We start from the raw sequence: 19,781 nt of genomic DNA, 5'->3' as shown, positions 1-19,781 counted from the left end.
CGGCATTATATGACCCCGAGATGTATCCCCTAAAATCTCAGTGTGTTTCGACACCGGGCCTCGAAACATCCCAAATTTCTCAAAAAACGTGGATATTAACCTTCAATTTTGGAATTTTTTGACTTTTTTTTGCCCGGATATAAAAATTGCTGAAATGTTTGCCATGGTCCCTAATACTCTCTGAGAGTCCAATTGGGTAGGTGAAACCATCCAATTTTCCTTTAAACGACCAATTTACCAGTTTACAAATTGCACCGATTTCATTAATTCAAACCTACCACGAAAATTATTCCAAACGACATTATATGACCCCCGAGATGTATTCCATAGAATTCAAGATTTTTCGACACCGGGCTCCGAAAACTTCAAAATTCTCAATAAGCGTTGATATTAGCCTTCAATTTATGATTTTTTTGACTTTTTTCGCTCTGAAATAAAATTGCCGAAATGTTTACCATGGTCTCTGATACCCTCCAAGAGTCCAATTGGGTGTGTACAACCATCCAATTTGCCTTTAAACGGCCAATTTACCGGTTTACAACTTGCGTCGATTTCATTAACTCAAGTCTACCACAAGCGTTTATGACAACATATAATGATCATATATGGTGTCAAACGCCATTATATGACCCCGAGATGTATCCCCTATAATCTAAAGGCTTTTTGACACCGGGCCCCGAAATTCGAAACCTACAAAATTTCTCAAAAAGTGTGGATATTAGCCTTCAATTTAATTTTTTTTTTACCTTTTTTCGCCCTGAAATAAAAATTTCCGAAATGTTTACCATGATCCCTAATACTTTCCGGGAGTTGCATTGGGCGGGTGGAACCATCCAATTTGCCTTTAAACGACCAATTATCGGTTTACAACATGCACTGATTTCATTAACTCAATCCTACCATGAACATTTATGACAACAAATAATGATCATTTATGGTTCCAAACGGCAATATATGAGCCCGAGAAATATCTCCTGAAATTTCAAAACTTTTCGAAACCAGGCCCCGAAACCTTTAAATTTTCTAAAAAAACGTGGATAATAGTCTTCAATTTTGGAATTTTTTGTCTTTTTTTCAACCGGAAATAAAAATTGCCGAAATGTTTACCATGTTCACTAATACCCTTCAGAAGTCCAATTGGGTTGGTGGAACCATCCAATTTGCCTTTAAACGACCAATTTACCGGTTTACAATTTGCACGTATTTCATTAACTCAAGCATACTACGAACATTTATGACAATATATAATGATCATATATGGTTCCGAACGGCATTATATGACCCTGAGATGTATTCCCTAAAATATCAAGACTTTTCTGCACTGGGCCCCGAAACCTCCAAACTTTTTCAAAAAACGTGGATATTAGCCTTCAATTTTAAAATTTTTGACTTTTTTTCGCCCGAAAATAAAAATTGCCGAAATGTTTACCATGATCCATAATATTGTCCGGGAGTTGCATTAGGCGGGTGGAACCATCCAATTTGCCTATAAACGACCAATTTACCGGTTTACAACTTGTACATATTTCATTAACTCAAGCATACCACGGACATTTTTGACAACAAATAATGATAATATATGGTTTCAAACGGTATTATATAAGCCCGAGATGTATCTCCTGAAATTTCAAAACTTTTCGACACCAGGTCCCGAAACCTTCAAAATTTCTAAAAAAGCGTGGATATTAGTCTTCAATTTTGGAATTTTTTGTTTTTTTTTTCGCCCGGAAATAAAAAGTGCCAAAATGTTTCACATGGTCCCTAATATCCTTCGAGAGTCCAATTGGGTTGGTAGAACCATCCAATTTGCCTTTAAACGGCCAATTTATCGGTTTACAACTTGCACGAATTTCATTAACTCAAGCATACTACGAACATTTACGACAACATATAATGATCATATATGGTTCCAAACGGCATTATATGACCTTGCAATGTATCCCTTAAAATATCAAAACTTTTTTTTGCACTGGGCCCCGAAACCTCCAAAAATTTTCAAAAAACGTGGATAGCCTTCAATTTCAGAATTTTTTGACTTTTTTCGCCGAAAATAAAAATTGCCGAAATGTTTACCATGGTCACTAATACCCTCCGGGAGATTAATTGGGTGGGTGGAATCATCCAATTTGCCTTTATATTACCAATTTATCGGTTTACAACTTGCACCGATTTCATTAATTCAAGCCTACAACGGACATTTATGATAACAAATAATTATCATATATGGTTTCAAACGGAATTATATGCCCCCGAGATGTATTCTATAAAATTTCTAAAAAACGTGGATATTAGTCTTCAATTTTGGAATTTTTTTGACTTTTTTTTTCTCCCGGAAATAAAAATTTCCGAAATGTTTACTATGCTCCCTAATACTCTTCGGGAGTCGAATTGGGTGTGTGGAACCATCCAATTTGTTTTTAAACAACCAATTTACCGGTTTACAACTTGCACCGATTTACCGGTTTACAACGTCCAATTTAATTAACTTGCACCGAACCCGACTTGAACCAAAATTGACCCAAACCCGTTTTAACCCATCAAAACCCGAATTTAATCCGACTTGTTACTAACCTGACCTGCATTCAGCCCGACCCGTTCCTAGCCCGACTCGAATTTAACCTAACATGTTACAAACTTGACTCGAAATCAACCCGACTTGTTATTGACCTGACCCAAATTCAACCCGACTTGTTATTGATCGGACCTGAATTTTACCAGACCTATTACTTACCCGACCCAAATATTCAACCCGATTTGTTATTAACTCGACTCGAAATTAACACGACTTGTTATTCACCCGACCTAAATTCAACCCAAATTGTTCCTGACCCGATTTCAAATCATCTTAAATGCAATTTAGACTGCTACCTTATTATTGTTGATCAAAGCATTTTGTCTAGGGAGACCAAGTCAGTCCAGCCCAGCAAAAGAAAGGAGCATCATCCTCAAATTTAAGAGTTAAATATAGTATATATTTGTTGTATGGTCAAAGAAGATAATTATCTTCCTAAATTATAAACTATAGTTCCCTAGTATATTGCCATGTATATTATAGTCAAAGGAAATAATTAGCTTGATAAAAATGATAATTATCTATTTATAGTTAGTTGAACCCGAATATGACCTGACTTGGAAATGACCTGACTTGGAAATGACCCGACCTGATTGTAACTTGCAAATTATTAACTTGAACATAAGCCGACTTGAATCCGAGAATGGCCCGACTTGGAAATAACCTAACCTGATAATAACCTGCAAATTATTGACTTGAACCGAACCTAACTAAAACCCGAGAATGACCCGAGTTGAAAATGACCCGACCTGATTATAATCCGCAAATTATTGACTTGAGCCGAACTCGACTCAAACCCGAGAATGACTCGACCTGATTATAACCTGTAAATTATTGACTTGAACCGAACCCGAGAATTATTTTAACCCGTTTGAACCCGTGAAAACCAGAATTAAACCCGACCTATTATTCACCCGACCCGAATGTAACCCGACCTGTTATTAACCCGACCTAAACCCGATAAGAAGTATGACCCGATGTGACCCGACTCAAGCATGACCCAACCCAAACCCGACCCACATAGGTTATGGAATTAATCCGAATTGATTCGACTCGAGTTGACCCGACCCAAATCCGACCTGTTTACCCGAATTAACAGCTCTAGTGTAGGGATGTCAATGGGGCGGGTCAAGTAGGAGACCCGCCCCAATGGGGCAGGGATGGGTCTCGGTTTGGCGGGTGGTGGGGCGGGGATGGGGATAAAAACCATACCCGCCATGGGTAATGGGGCGGGGGTGGATTTTAAGTTGTACCCGCCCCATCTCCGCCCTGCCCCACCCGCCCCACTTCGTACCCGCCCCATCCCCACCTCATACCCACATCTATATATCTTTTAAAACAAAATTACATACTTTTATTCTATTTATAAAATAATTACATGAAATACAATATTAATTATAATACTTTGTACGACACTTATATTATAACACAGAAATGTGTATAGAATGTTTTATTTATAATTCGTATTAATTATGTAAGATTGTGTATTTTGAGATACGGATATTAGGTGGATCTTGGGTGGGGATTAGGCGGGTCTTCGATGGGGGTTAGGTGGGGATGGATATCCAAGTGGGGTGTGGGGCGGGGATGAGGATGAAAATTGGACCCGCCGCGGGGATGGGGATGAAAATATTAGGTGGGGATGGGGATGGGAAGTCCAACATCCGCCCCGCCCCGCCCCGCCCCATTGATATCCCTACTCTAGTGTGTATGACTTGTGTAATGTAAAGTTCTTCCGTCCAAACAAAGTTGTATTCATTTTAGTAGTAATGATTATATCTCACAACCTTGAGTTTGTGAGATACAATCACCAACTCACCAAGGACAACTTGGGAGTGTGGATTCTCTTACCTTTTCATCCCACTCCCAAAACGTCTTTGACGACTAACTCGGACTAAATTGACTTGTGATTTTCTTATAAATTTTGTTTATGCACCACTTATTCATCGGAAAAAAGGCCATAAGATTGATAAAATTATCTTGTGGAGGTGGTTGTAAAAAATGTCTAGCGGTGGTGGTTATTGACTGACGGTAGATTAGTAGTTGATGATATGAATAAGGCAAAGGGGAAAAAAGGGAAAATAATTTTAAATTAGTGAATGAAGTATAGCTCATGTGGTTAGAAATTCACTCGAAGTTTTATAAGATCATGTGATTGATTTTCATCACTCGCCTAATGGCTCTCTAAACACTGCACCAAATGAAAAAAAAACTCGCCTAGTGGCTCTCTAAACACCAAATGATTTTTTTTTTTTATTTATTTTTTTTGATATTTATATGAAATAAATTTTAGGACGATGTTTAACACTTTAACGTCTACATACAGCTTATCCCCAAATCGATTCACACCCTAAATGACTTTTCAGTATCCTGTGTTTGAGAGCAATTTTGGCTGCTAGCGTTCTCTAGTCAGCTTCATCGAAACTACCTTATATAAATAAATCAACAATTAGATTACAAATAAAAAAAGGTACACTATCGAATCTTTTAGTAAACAATTTGATATGGTACAAAAAAAAAAATCAACAAGGTTCCAAAAAAATAAAAATAAAAGTAATACTAGTACATGATTTGTTCTTGTAAGCTGAATCAAATTGACTAGTTGGTGATAAGTCTAACAACTCCATTATATAAACCTGAAACATAGTAGTGTTGTACTACAAACTGAAAATGGAGTCATCAACCGAGAAAGTAGACAAGTACCGTTCTTTTATGTATGGAGAAGGTGAGAAGAACACCACATGGGTGTTTGGAGCTCCTCCTAATTTCGATATCGTCGACAAGTTCTTTGAACAAGGCAGGACTAAGGTAACTTTCTTTCGTTAGATATGTTGACTCGGATTTGATCTAAAATCCGACCCATTTAATACAAATGCCAAATAAACATGAGCAATTGGCCAGCCAACCCCATAAACCAATACAACTCTTGAAAAACCGGCAAAAGATAAGTGAAGATTTTGTAAAACATGAATGTAGTACTAGAAATAATTCAAGATTGTTGTATTCTTTACTTCGTAATTTTACACTTAAGTCAGTGTGTATCTTATGTTTAAGTCTTTGGTGATTGCAAGATATGGCCTGCTGGTTCACTAGAAGAGAAAGTGCAAAATCTTGTGAAGACAATGGAAATGGAGCTCTTCCATAAGGCCGATCCCCAGGACTATAAATCCTTGGATGCTTCCAAATATACATTTAGCGTTAATGGTATCGCATTTCTACTTCACTTCTCGGCTTTATAATTCTTTTAATTGAAATCATCTAGCTAAAATACAACATATAATCTCAATATTGTAGACTAAAAGGAAAAAAAAAAAAAAAAAAAAAAAAAAAAGAGTTATTAAGGTTCTTTTTATTTACATGGGTTTCGTTACATTGTAATATTACTTGAAAAGCCAAACACGGGTTTTGTTAGTTTCGTATTAATGCTTAGTTTTACCAATATGATTGGTGCATGGTGTGCACCTATAGAGGGAGCTGTATCACCTTACACAGATATTCTAAGTTTTGCCTTTTATGGTTTATTTGATGAGCTAGTAATAATATTCTATGGTCTTAAACTCCAATGAAAGGAAGGAAGCCTTTAACATTGAAGGAAGTAGGCGAAATGGGTGGAGGATATAATGGGTTTCTACAAACTTCATTACCAGAGGAGTTACGCTTGTATGACCCAGCAAAAGAGACTAGAGAATCAGCTCACCATCTCTTCAGAACTGCATTTCCTCGAGGGTTCGCCTTTGAGATCCTCCAAGTCTACTCGGGTCCACCGGTGATTGCTTATAAGTTCAGGCATTGGGCTTACATGGAAGGTCCTTTCAAAGGCCACCCTCCTACTGGAGAACTAGTTGAGTTATTTGGGTGTGCTATTTTTGAGGTAATTTTTTTTAATATGACATCTTACTATGTTAGGCTTGAAAGTTTTAAGGTACAGTCGCCTGTACCTAGCAAGCTACAGGCAAAAAAACGCGGAAAGAACATGTAGCAGTTTTTTAAAGAACATAAAGTTGTTTTGTAAAGAACATATAACTGTTTTGTAAAGAACATTCAATTTTATGTTTTTTTATACATCTAAAGAACATCCCTAATATTTATAAAGAACATGAAAATATTATGTAATGAACATGATTTATGTATATAACATTTCACAATAAGTAATTAACATTATATCACAAATAAAAGTACATTACACTGACAATTAAAGAACATGAACATATGTTCTTTTCACTCTTTTTTAATATAAATATGTTCTTCCCGTCAAAAAAAAATATATATAAATATGCTCTTTTTACTTTAGATATATGTTCATTACTTTTTAATAGTATGTTCTTTTCATTACAACAGTATATTCTTTACATGTGTGTAATATGTTCTTTTCGCGAAACGGTTGTACGATGCAAGGTACCAACGCCCGTAGAAACCACACATTGTGTTAGGCTACTAAAGTTGGACCAACCTAAATCATCCTTGGTTTTTCATAATTTGGCATGTTTTGTGTTTGTAAGTAGGTGGATGAGCAGATGAGGATAATCAAAGTTGAGTTCTTTTATGATCGCGGCGAGCTGCTTAGTGCTCTTACAAAGGGTACAAAAGTGGAAGGTTCTGATGCTGATATGAAGATGGGTTGCCCTTTTTTAAGTAAAACAGGTTAAAAAAACTGATGCAGCTGAATAAAATCAATACAGGAATTAGTTGGTCCAATGTTCAAGCAGGAAAAGATGCATTTCTGCTACTATATGTAAACAACTTATTTCAATCTGTGCTGTATTTTCCATTCTTACTGATGTTTTGGTTTGAAAAAGAACTTTGTTTAGAAAAAGTCAACAGTAACAATAATGTTTACAATAACAGCAAAAAAAAAAAATCCATAAAATAATAGCAATGAATTTTAAGTGCTAGTAAACAATTAGTTGGTCCAATGTTCAAGCAAGCAGATCTGGATACTCTGTCTAACATGTTCTGCTTTAAGTGCAAATTTGCTGTCAACAAATATATAAATAAAAACTGATGGTTGAACAAAGAATTCAAGCATTTTACAAGATGTCTGCTAAAAAAACTGAACAAGAAAATTTGAAAATGATTCCAGATGAGATCATAGTAGAGATATTCTCATGGCTACCTGCTAAATCTGTTGGTCGATTTCGATGTGCATCAAAGCCATGGAGATCTCTTCTTACCCAACCCCAGTTCATCAAATCCCACTTGACTCGAACCAAATGTCTATCAACAGAAGAAGAATCACTCATCCTTGTTTCCCATGATTCTCACTGCCTCTATTCTATCCAGTTTAATAATGCCAACCTTATCGACGAATTAACCACTGTTTTAGCAACAAAGCTTACTTTTGATGATCACCGTTTTCTCCATTCTTCTTTATAACTAGCTTCTTGTGATGGGTTGACCATAGTTAAAGACGAGGAAGAAAAGTTTTTGCTGATAAATCCAACTACAAGGGAGATTAAGGTATTACCAATCTCGCCTTATGCTCCTAATCCTCTTACTTGTGGACTTGGGTATGATTCAGTTAATGAAGATTATAAGGTAGTTATGATTTCTCATAGTGGCAGTGCTGATGCTCAGATGCTTGTTAGTGTTTATTCTGTTAGAAATGGTACTTGGAAGAGCGTCGAAAATTCTCCATTCGATCATAGTGAATCTAGTTACACTTCTGTGGTTTCTGTTGGTGGATATATAAATTGGGTAGCTTATAGGCCTTCAGATGATATGTATGCTATTGCAGCATTTGATTTGGAGAAAGAGGTCTTTCAGGAAGTGCCACTTTCTAGTTTGGTTGATGATGATGATGATGATGACAAGTCCGTGTCAGACGATTCTGAAGAAGTTTCAGATGCTGATAGTGAGGAGTTTGAGTTCGATCAGCTGACTAAACTCGGAGGATATCTCTGTGCCTATCCTTCAAGTATTTCGGACACTTGTCATGAGATATTTGTCGCGATGATGAAAGAATATGGTGTCAAGGAATCTTGGACAAAAATCTTTGTAAGTAACTTTGATGCTGAGATTAGGCCTCTGTGTTTGTTGGGAAAGAAACAACTGGTGCTGGTGCTGGATGAGCAGACAACTGGTGAGACATTGGTGATGTACGATTTGGAAGAACGAACTGTCAAGGATATTGTAATTCATGGCATTCCGGAGAGATTTGGTGTTGGAGGGAGCTTCATGGAAAGCCTTGTCTCGCCTCATTGCAGTAAGAGCAATATGTTTCTCTTGCTTGATTGTGAGATTTCTTGTTGCCTAGTTTCTGCAAAACAAAGTGTTCTTTTATCATTTCGAGTCATATTACTATTTATATTTTCTTAGACCATAACGAGTTCTCTTTAGGTGATTTGTAAGTGTCAGTGTGACATGTTTATTTGATCGTTTGGATGCTTCTGGTGCTGTATTGCACCTCTTGTGCTGCACATTTGAGAATTCAAGTTGCAGGTTCATTTCTGCTATAATAAATATTACTGTACTTTTTATCAAGGAGATTGATAATTCTGAGCAAATTAATGAATGTAATTTGTACATTTTTATAAGAAACACCTGTTACTGTCAGGGCAGTCTTGAGCTGAGTGTAGAATATTGATATGGCATCCGAATAAGGGGTAGTCAGAGAAGACGTGGATAGTGTTAGAGTATGCATCATCTGCCAGACACTTTGTAAAATTTATAATGGGAAATTGAAAATACAAGTAGAATACATGTCTTTACGCCATATAATTAAGTAGCATTCCGCCTCAATCAGACTGTAAAGGGCTTAATATTGGAAATACAAGGCGAAAGCTTAATTAGAATACCTATTAAAATCATATCCCAATATCTTATGGAACCGAAAAGGAAGCTATAAGTCTCAAACTACTTGAGTTATACCTCATTCTCATTAATAGACATGATGATATTTACAACTTTGCCATACTATTTGTTGTGAAATAAGAAAAGCCTACGCGCCAAGAGTTATTCATTAAAATATGACCAAATATTAAACCATCATGGTACACGTTGAGTCGTTGATGCTTCTAATAAGTATTTGTTTTTGTGTGCGAACTTGCTATTAAAAAATTGAAGATTGACATTGAATTGTAGCATTTTACAAAATTTCTGGAAAAAAAAATCGAACAAGAAGAAGAATTGAAGATGTTTCCAGAAGAGATCATAGCAGAGATATTCTCATGGCTACCTGCTAAATCCATTGGTCGATTTCGATGCGCGTCTAAGCCATGGAAATCTCTTCTATCCCAACCCCAGTTCATCAAAACCCATTTAGATCGAACCAAACATCGCCCAATTGTAGAAGAATCACTCATTCTTTTATCCCCTGAATCTGGTTCACTCTATTCTACCCAGTTGAATAATGCCCACCACCTGCTCGACGAAATTACCCTTTTTGCTAAAAAACTCACTTTTGATGATCATCGTTTTACTTTCTTCTATCATCGATTGGTTTCTTGTGATGGGTTGATCTTAGTTTCTAATGATGACAAAAAATTGCTGCTAATTAATCCAACTACAAGAGAGATTAAGGAAATGCCGAGTTTGAGCTTGCCTTTTGATCTTAAACCTCTTTCTTTTGGACTTGGTTATGATTCAGTTAATGATGATTATAAGGTAGTTTTGATTTCTTGTATTGAAAAAACCTTTGATGCTCAGATGTTTGTTCATGTTTATTCTGTTAGAAATGGTACTTGGAAGAGAGTTGATGATTCACCGTTCAAACATTTCCCATTCGAGGACACCTCTGCTGTTTTTGTTGATGGGTTTATCCATTGGGTTGCTATGAGCTCTGATCGCTCATTCGTTATTGCAGCATTTGATTTGGTGGATGAGAAGTTTTACGAAGTACCGCTTTCGAGTTTGGCTGATACTGACAAGGTTGACAGTGAGGAGTCTGAATCAGATTATTCTGAAGTTTCTGATTCTGATAACACTGATGAAGAGTTTATGTTTGATGACCTTGTCGTACTTGGAGGGTGTCTTTGTGCTTTTCCTTTATGTATTTCTGATACATGTCATAACTTATTTGTTGCAATGATGAAAGAATATGGTGCCGAGGAATCATGGACTAAAATCCCAATCAAGTACTCTGATTCCGAGATTAGGCCTTTGTGTTTGTTGGGGAAGGAACAAATGGTGATGATGATTTGTAGGAGAATTAATGAGGTATTGGTGGTGTACAATATGAAAGAAGCGACTTTAAAGGATATAGTAGTTCATGGCTTTCCCGGTAAGATTGGTGTTGGAGGGAGCTACTTTGAGAGCCTTGTCTCGCCTCATTGCAGTAATGAAGCTGTGACTACTCTGTGAGAGAAGGTTAGGCTGTTCTTACTACGGAGCACGTACATGGCAGTTAAGTAGTATGTACCTCTTGTTTAAGTTATATTACAGTGTATTTCCTTCATGATTGTGGAATTTCTTGTTGCCATGTTTCTATGTTATATGTATGACAGTAATTTCATTGCTTATGAGAACCTTGCCTGAATAAAATGAAATCTGGATTCATAATTTCTTAGCATCTATCACTGCCATCTGTTTACTACTAGGAATAAAATGAAATCTGGATTCATAATTTCTTAGCAAATGCGAAATGTATTTCTTTATACTATGCAAACAGCAATTCTTTACACTATACGTTACTTTCATTTCGGGTTCTGTGTACCAATAGCTGATGCTTTATGTAGTAATTACATCAGTCTGAAAGATTATAATGTAGAGTAGGCTACTCATTCATTCCTAAAAACTATGATGCAAATTTATTTATCTAATACAGAAGTGCTCGAGGTGCAAATCACCTCAGCAACATTCACTTATATTGGGGTGTACAATCGCCCATAGTAGAGTTATATGTATATAGTAAATAAGGAGTAGGATCAGAAAGAATGTCAACTACTCAAGTATTATGAGGAGTATTGTCGAATAGTAGGTGATTGGAATCTCCTGTCATTCTTTCGTACATAGATGGCATTGCAGGAGCAGGAACAATTGATTTCTGCCACCAAAATGAAAAATATTACAGTAATTAGAAGAGCAAGAAGATGGTGTTAAAATGAAAAATTTCTCCGAATGAAGGTGGAAAACAAAAGCAGGGAGAAGACGGAAAATACCTGGTAGTTAGAAAGGTCTCCATATCCAAAATCAGCAGGAGTATCTGGTGGAAAGTTATTGCTGGTATCATGGTATGGGAAGGTTTGCTGATAATTTTTACCAGCATCATAAACAAGAGTGTTTTGTCGTTGGTCCAAACCTAGCATAGCCTGAAGATTACTATTATCACCTGGCATATTGAGACCATACGGAAGATATGAATACATCCCGCCAAATTGAAGCCCCTGAAATGCATCCTGACCAATGTTGTCTATCCCACTTAGTTGGCCGGGGCTGTTTGCCTCCGACTTACTACTTGTGCTTGGACAACCAAAATAGCTTCCAGAAGTAGAACCAGTGCAGCTCTCTATATCCCTGGCAATGCAAATACAATGGAAATTGGATTATTATCTTAAAGAACAGATGTGCCTTTCAGAATGGACAGTAAAATTTGTGCAGGCATTGATTATCCAAAATTAATGTCTGGGTTTTGTAAATCAAAAGTTTTACACTAAAAAATGTGAGTTTCTTTGTGAAAAGTATTCAGACTATATCTGACCTTTGGGTAGGTAACTTTGGCTCCTGAATAAGAGCCATATTCTGAAAACTATCACTTGGGGTCCATAATAAGGGCTGAAGCTGTTGTCCACCATTTGATTGAAAGGGCAGCTGCATGCTCTCTTTTAACTGCGAAACGATAGATAACAAGCATTTACTGTAACTTTTTCGATATGGTTGAAAGATTAAGGGGAGAGAAGAAAAGGTGATCAAAGCTCCCAAAAACTTTTCTCAAGGTGAATGGAAAACATTACCTCATTCTCCAGGGCCAAACGACGCCTCTTTTGAAAATTTTCCTGCAATTTTTTAAAGTATTTAGTACTTTATCTAGAGTTTGTCAAGGAAAATATGAGTTCTTAGTTGAGGAGGATTACCTTTTCCCTTTGAATTTGGCCAAGTGACTTCTCAAGTGAATCTTCCATTTGCATCAGAAGTCCAAAATCACTGACACAATCAGGGTTCGTCCAATACCTAAAGGCAATTTCATAAATTAGATAAATGTAACATTTAAAAACAATACTCTGAACAATATACAACCAGAAGTTGTGGCAGGGGGAAGATGCAGAAGAGTACAGAATTTGAACATGATCAGGTAGCTATATACACCCAGAAGCAGCGCGAGGAGGTTTGAAATATTACCATAGTCTTTCATGGATCTCGGCTATTCTTGTTTGTAGTCTAGAAGCCTGGTCAGTCACATCCTGTGGAAAACAATTTTCTAAAGAACCGACCCTGGTTCAAATATTAAAATATGTGCATATCATATCATAGATAATCATTAAGTACCTGGGTTCCATGCATACCTTAATTGTTGGTTTACTGGTGAAGGAAAAGAAAACACGTTGAAATTAGGAAGGCAAAAAGGAAAAGTATGCATGTATTACAACAATTCCAGCATAGGAAAACAAGAAAAATCGGATTGTACCTTGAATCAAGAAAATCTTCCATATTTACATCATGTTCGGACTTCTTCCTGTATGCTTTCTTCAGTGCCTAGACTTTCAAAGAAGAAACATGAAGCTCTTAAGCAGGCAAAGCTTGCAGCTGTAGATTAACACTAAGAAAATCAACAATTGAAGTGTATTGGATGCGAGGCTTACTTCAAGACCTTCCAGCTTTCTGTTTCAGTTCAGAGAACAAGGAAAGATAGCTAGGTTAGTATGCATGTAACGAACTTTATTATCAATTTGACAAACATTCAATTCATACCTTTTTGTCCTCTCCTGTGGAGGTAACTGATTAAGCCTTGCAATAACCTCCTCGATGCTGCTACGTAAGAAAAAGTGTGCTCAGAAACCGAGTAGTTACAATCTAAAATCAACTCCGTAACACTTTATTTAACAGTGATCTGATTATTTCTGTCTGAAATCTCAGAAACCTTAGACCGAAAGTGTAAAGATCATAAGAAACAACATTTTTTGCCTCAAGGAAGAAGCACAATAATTGTAGCATCAATGCAAAACAAAAAAATGTATGTCAAAGAACATAAATAATGATTGTTTGAAGAATACTAACTACAATAGGCAACTCTGAGTATCCTACTTTCTGTTTGGGCATCATCAAATTATCTTCTCTGTATGTTTGTTTTAACTTTGTACTATCAATGCAGACTTGCAGTTTTCTAGGCCATCGTGTACTATATGGCAAATCAACTTGGTTAGCACTGATGCAATCCTCAGAGATATGGAAAGTAAAAGATTGGATGAAGATCATTAGGTTACTAAATTGTCACAAATTAAGGAACCATAAAACCTCAACTGTAAAGTTCTCTGTTACAACCTTAATGCACACAAAGTTCTTAACACTTCTATTCGACGATTATAAGAATACACAATGATATCAGGTTGGTCAAACAGTATCTATCAAGTGGATAGAGTAATAGGCCTGTCTGCATAAACCAGAAACACCAAAGTACCAAACACAGGCTGATTATAATTTGGTCAGTAATTCTCACATAAGAAAATAGGCAACAAGCAAACCTAGTATGTAATTACAATGACTAATGACTGTTAAAATGCAGCAAATTATGCATACACCAAAAATGACATAAACTGTTATAAGTACCTGTGCTTTCCACAACATAAACTAGGTTTGCCACCCGGTGAGAACATGACAAGGGCAAGGTCTATATCACACAATATAGACAGCTCTTGCGCCTTTTTCAGGATTCCATGTTTCCGTTTAGAATAAGTGGCTTGACGGCTGCTTGCATTCTCTAGTCTCTTTATATCCAGCTTAACCTTTCCCATCCTGCATCATTTACCATAAAAAAAAAAAAAAAAAAATTCTTCAGATTAACCAGTGAACATCTTAGTTTCTGCCCTGAAATTAAAATGTATCAACTCAACCATCCATTAACTGAGAAAGCTGCGATACATCAACATTTCATATGGCTTAATCAACAGTTCCCATTAAATATCCATACCAAGAAAGACATAAACACAATAACATCATCCCAATGCCTCTAATATAACAGGCTAACATAACAGTGATCCTGTTCTGATGTATGCAGCCTTATCCCTCCGATAGCAGAGAGACTAGTACCCGAAAATGAAACTAACATAGTCAAGGGTCGAACAAGAGTTGAGGATTTGTCTTGCTTGCTAGCAATAACCACATTGTAAGTGGGAAAGGCCACCTTGTCAAAAGATTATGATGAAAACAACCTTCAAGAATAGGCGAGTTCTAAGAATCGGAAGGCCACATTTTCGAGTCATGAGATGAGATGATACAATAAGAACAACCCTTTAAAAAGGCGAGTTTTAAATGTTACCAATCTAACATCTACCTGTTAAGTCATGAGATGATCTAATAAGAACAACCCTTTAATAAGGCGAGTTTTAAATGTTACCAGTGGTGAATCTACCTTAACATTGTCGACCAATATTGTTGAGTAATGAAATGATAATCCTTTTAAAATCTCGAATTCTGGAGGCAACCTTGTCAACTTGACCTTTGATATTATATCAACATCATTCAAATTTAAACCCAATTTACACTTCAAAATTTTGCCATGAAAACGTTGATTTATTTTTTTCTTTTTATAAAATAACGCTTCTATTTAAGTCCATCCTTGATGAATTTATCCTAATCCAAACAACATATTTTGTTACCCTTTTTCATAAACATGATCAGAAAACTATAATGTCAAAATACACAATAAATAAATTATATGTATACCTAATAACCCAAACAAATCATTCAATAATAATTCAATTAAAAAAAAATAAAATTGAATGATTATAAAATAAAAAAAAAAACAATTAAAAGAATACCCAGAAAAGGAAATACGAGATTGGGTGCAACAAAACGAAATCCAAAAATCTGGGATGAGAGACAAGCACACTGTTAAACGGAAAAATGGATATAAAATTAGTTAGCGAGTAAATACAATTATTTAGAAACGGAGGGAGTAATTTATTAAATCTAAAACGGGTTTAAAAAGAGTGAGTGAAAGATGGGGGATGGGTTATGCTACAAATTCGGGTCATCCAGAAAAAGCGGGAGGATCGGAATCATACTTTCTCTCTTCATTGAATCCACTTTACGTTGCTCTTCCACCTTACATTTTTCCAACTAAAAGCTGGATTCTTGTGATTTTTAAATTATATAGATAACAAAGAAAAGGATAACTAATGATGCTACATGATTTGGAAGGCTATGAATCCTATGATTAAAGTTAATAAATTTATTTTTTAATATTTTTATTAATATAAAAAAGTTATTACGGGGTAAATGATATGAACAAAATTTGATCTCACTTTTAATAACTAACTAGACTAGTTGCTCACATTGATAAAGAACTTTTTATTATTCATCATTCACCTTGATCTAAATAAATGTACTCCATAGTCCATACTAGAGGAATCAAAACCAACTCGACCCAAAACACACAATCCACGATTTGACCTGAGAAATTCACGATTAACCTTGATATGTGATCAGCCTGAACTCAACCCAAATCTAAATTTGACTCAACTCAATACCACACCAACATGACCCGACTTGAATTCTAACCAACACTAGTTTGACCAGACCTAACAGATACTCGATTTAATTTGATATGTATGTTTTGACTCGACCTGAATTTAATTTGACATGATTTCAAACCAAACATAATTTTAAACTTAACCCATTATTGATAAGTCATGATTAATTTGATTTAGTTTGGCTTAAAGATAAAACTGATACAAGAACTAATAATCTAACTAAATAACTAATAAGTGTTAATGATACGATATGAAAAATGATATATCAATGACCCCAATAGTGACTCAATAGTAAGGTAATAACTCAATAATTACTCTGGTTAAACGTTAAGGGGTCGTTTGGTTCGTACAAAGAGAATGGAATGAAAATACCTTATTTTTGCTTTGTTGTTTGTTTTAAAAACAAAGGGAATCAATCCCACATTCCCACCACCAAACCACCACCCCCACAGCCACCACATATTTCAATTTTGTATATTTTCCAGCCAAGAAATCGATCGTCGCCCTTCGCCAGCCCTCCACCACCCCTCGCCGCCGTTCGCCATCCCTCTCCCATCCCTCGCTGGCCCCACCACGACACATCTTCCCTCGAAAAACCTACCTTAAGCAAGAAAAAAACCCTAAAAACTCCCCTCCCTCCCCGTAAAATCGCTAGACTACCTTCCCACCACCCTCGAAACCCTAGGAGGCTCGTCTGGTGGTTTTACGGGGAGGGAGGGGAGTTTTTAGGGTTTTCGGGGGGCTGGATGAAGAGTTACGAGGGGAGGGAAGGCGATAGAGGTGCAACGCGGTGGTCGGGGAAGGTGTAGCGGTGGTCAAGGGAGGCTCGGCGGTGGTCGGGGGAGGCTCGGTCGTGGTCAGGGTAGGGGCGGCGGTGGTCTGGGCTGGTTTTCTGGTGGTGCTGGTAGATGTGAAGGTGGTGATGTGGTGGTGTGAAGGTGGGTAGGGAAAGGGAATGGGAAAGTCTAGGGGGTGGGGAATGGAGTTGGAAGGATTTGGGGTAATGAGGAGGGTAAAGGGAATGAATAAAAGTACTAAACAAACATCAACAAAGGGAATCGGGCCAGTTGATTCCCATTCCCTCTTCTGATTACCCCCAACCAAACGACCCCTAACCTTATTTCAATATTAAATTTGATCAATCCAACCCATATTCTACCAAATCTGAAAAGGATAGAATTTGAAAATTGAATTGACCTAATGAATCAACCTTATCCTAATAAAACTGAGTTGAACTTAAATTGAACCGAAATCAATCGAATTGAAATCAACCTAACCCTGAATATTCTCATAAATAATTATGTTTTATTTTTGGCGCACTAGCCCAACTATTTACTACATTCGTTTCTTTTTGTGTATGAGAGATACCTCATGTGGTTAGAATTTCCCACCTGATTTTAGTTGTTCTTGAGACTGTTTCTTATCACCGTCCCCTTGTGGCCCTCGAAGCACCAAAAGAAAAAAGACAAAAAAAATCATTTTTTATTTGTTATAATATTGATACTTACAATCTCAAATGTATGTAATTGATGATCGTGAATATATTCAATTAAATTTTCATACAATTATAAAATAAAATACTCCGTAGACATTCATCTCAAAACGAATTTAACAATATCCCACACATGATATGATTTTTAATCTTTATAATGGCTTTCGTTCATAGTCAAAGTTTTTAAAAGTTAACCACAAAATTCGAGTGAGGGAATATATTACTTATATACAAGTAGTTAATTTTTAATTTTTATTTTTTTTTTAAGTAGCGAGAAAAACTCAAAAACATGTCTATTCTAGAGGCAAAGAAACATTAAATGTAGAACAAGCAAAATAAAACGTAGTAATAATAAAACGTAGTAATAATAATACGAAGTAATTAATAACGATATAATAAGCATATACTCCGTAGTATAAGCGAGCTTATTAATAGAGCAAAAGACCATTTTCAGAACTTTTCTGCAAGCATATTCATCTTTGTACGAACGATACATAACCACAAAATTTATAGAGGAGCAACAGAAATTATTCACTCCCTCCGATCCGGCTCAGCAGGGTCAGGCTCATCATATTGATCTGATGCCATTGTTCGTTATTAATGCACCAATAAATAAATCCATCGTTCACGACATTATATAAACTCGGAGGTTTAATTATCTACTTTTAGATACATTCGGGACAAAATATAACATGAATCATATTATTTTCAAAACTCGAGGGTGCGTGAATTCACCTAGTTTTAGAAACATTTAATAGCTTATCTTGATTGTGTGGACTTAGAATTTGTTCTATTCAACTTAATTTCAATTCAGTTTCAATCTATTCAATTCAGCTATATACAAAGATACATACTTTGTTTGGGCAAGGGCTAATACATACTTAGCTTGCTCAACCTTGAAAGCTATGTACTGTTGTAGTTAAACGATGAGCTATAAAATTCCCTTCCTTTTCACATGAGACCGATCGATCCACATATTCAAAGGAAGAGCTAACAAATAAAATGTTATTCGAAATATTGTCTATTGGATCGCCATGCACTTAACTTATTAGAATTTAGAACTTACTTTTTATCTTTCACTTTAAAATAAATGAAAATAAGATAAGATGAACATATCTTAATAAACTTTTTTGTAACCAAACTTTATTTTTAAATCTAGGTATGTAGTAACAACCCCTACATATATGTTCGAACATGAGTAATCTCAATGCATTTGGTAATTCAAACATAAACTAGATATTGAACTTAAGTAATTGATAAACCTTTTCGTTCATTTTTTTTTATTGTCGCTGGAATCATGAGGAAAGCTCTTACTACTTGAGCTATCCAATTATCCATCACTCTCACCGTTTTTCCTTCAAATCATACAAAGACCAAAATTTAACCCAAAGTTAGACAATTATACATAGTATACTATACAATGTTCATAGTATAAGAAACCTTTGTCAAACAAAAAAAAAGGGAGAATTAAAGATTTCATATAATTCTATGATATTATATGTTCATGATAAGTTTCATTTTCCATAACTACTTTGTATGTCAAGTACCAAGTAATTATTTGAGATTTGTATGTGGATTATTTCTATTATGATCATCGATTTCTTATACCATGCCGACGTCATAATAATAAAATTAAATCAATGTAATAATGACACTGAATATTTCTGGGATTCTTTATAAAAGTTGTTTGCCACTTTAATATATTTTCTTTCTTGTACGTCCGGCCTATAATTTCTCAACAAATTATTCAATCATACACTGCACACTAGTATAATACTTCTGTGTAGTACGTACATTAATTTTATTCACTAGAGTAACGTTAAACCTTTCATTCTATGTCCTATATACTAGTCGTTGCTTGATTATAGTTGTTGAAAATTGGAGCTTAATTATTGTGCTCATGGCCTCATGCCAATGCGGATATGGGCTAACCAAAGTCGATTTTGACTCGATCATATACCAAAGTCGGCTATGTCAAACAATGCGTGGAGGATGCAATACATACAATTGCACGTACCTCCACTCTGGCTTGCATTTAAATATTAATACATGCATGTGTTTGTATAAATAGATATAGATATAGATAGATTAAAGG

General features: G+C 35.8%; 4 protein-coding genes across 5 annotated transcripts; 3 read left to right on the top strand and 1 right to left on the bottom strand.

The window, feature by feature from the left end:
* Positions 1–5,078: 5,078 nt before the first annotated feature.
* LOC110706333 (pathogen-related protein-like) lies at positions 5,079–7,469 on the top strand. The gene is made up of 4 exons (XM_021884241.1): positions 5,079–5,380; positions 5,644–5,776; positions 6,142–6,443; positions 7,075–7,469. The coding sequence occupies exons 1-4, from the start codon at positions 5,243–5,245 to the stop codon at positions 7,216–7,218; spliced, it is 717 nt and encodes a 238-aa protein (XP_021739933.1). The 5' UTR covers positions 5,079–5,242; the 3' UTR covers positions 7,219–7,469.
* A 471-nt stretch (positions 7,470–7,940) lies between these two features.
* On the top strand, positions 7,941–9,117 carry LOC110706332 (F-box/kelch-repeat protein At3g06240-like). Its single transcript, XM_021884240.1, has one exon. It carries the CDS (start codon positions 8,114–8,116, stop codon positions 8,885–8,887), a length of 774 nt encoding a protein of 257 aa, XP_021739932.1. The 5' UTR covers positions 7,941–8,113; the 3' UTR covers positions 8,888–9,117.
* A 441-nt stretch (positions 9,118–9,558) lies between these two features.
* Positions 9,559–11,068, top strand: LOC110706424 (F-box/kelch-repeat protein At3g06240-like). Its single transcript, XM_021884347.1, has 2 exons — positions 9,559–9,567; positions 9,653–11,068. The coding sequence occupies exons 1-2, from the start codon at positions 9,559–9,561 to the stop codon at positions 10,868–10,870; spliced, it is 1,227 nt and encodes a 408-aa protein (XP_021740039.1). The 3' UTR covers positions 10,871–11,068.
* Positions 11,069–11,132: 64 nt separating this feature from the next.
* LOC110706331 (agamous-like MADS-box protein AGL30) lies at positions 11,133–15,860 on the bottom strand. Of its 2 annotated transcripts, XM_021884239.1 has the most exons (12): positions 15,481–15,860; positions 14,270–14,455; positions 13,415–13,471; positions 13,306–13,324; positions 13,131–13,198; positions 13,009–13,024; positions 12,845–12,906; positions 12,580–12,676; positions 12,460–12,501; positions 12,207–12,334; positions 11,668–12,022; positions 11,133–11,552 (listed from the first exon to the last, which is right to left on the bottom strand). In XM_021884239.1, the coding sequence occupies exons 2-12, from the start codon at positions 14,452–14,454 to the stop codon at positions 11,454–11,456; spliced, it is 1,128 nt and encodes a 375-aa protein (XP_021739931.1). In that variant the 5' UTR covers position 14,455; positions 15,481–15,860; the 3' UTR covers positions 11,133–11,453. The 2 variants fall into 2 exon arrangements, with proteins under 2 accessions (XP_021739931.1, XP_021739930.1); XM_021884238.1 differs by lacking the exon at positions 15,481–15,860 and having other exon boundaries at positions 14,270–14,832.
* Between the last annotated feature and the right edge of the window lie 3,921 nt (positions 15,861–19,781).

This window comes from Chenopodium quinoa, unplaced genomic scaffold (genome assembly GCF_001683475.1).
Source record: "Chenopodium quinoa cultivar QQ74 unplaced genomic scaffold, ASM168347v1, whole genome shotgun sequence".
Classification (NCBI taxonomy): domain Eukaryota; kingdom Viridiplantae; phylum Streptophyta; class Magnoliopsida; order Caryophyllales; family Amaranthaceae; genus Chenopodium; species Chenopodium quinoa.
The sequence above is the reverse complement of the archived record's forward strand: the minus strand, read 5'-3'. Positions and strand labels throughout refer to the sequence as shown.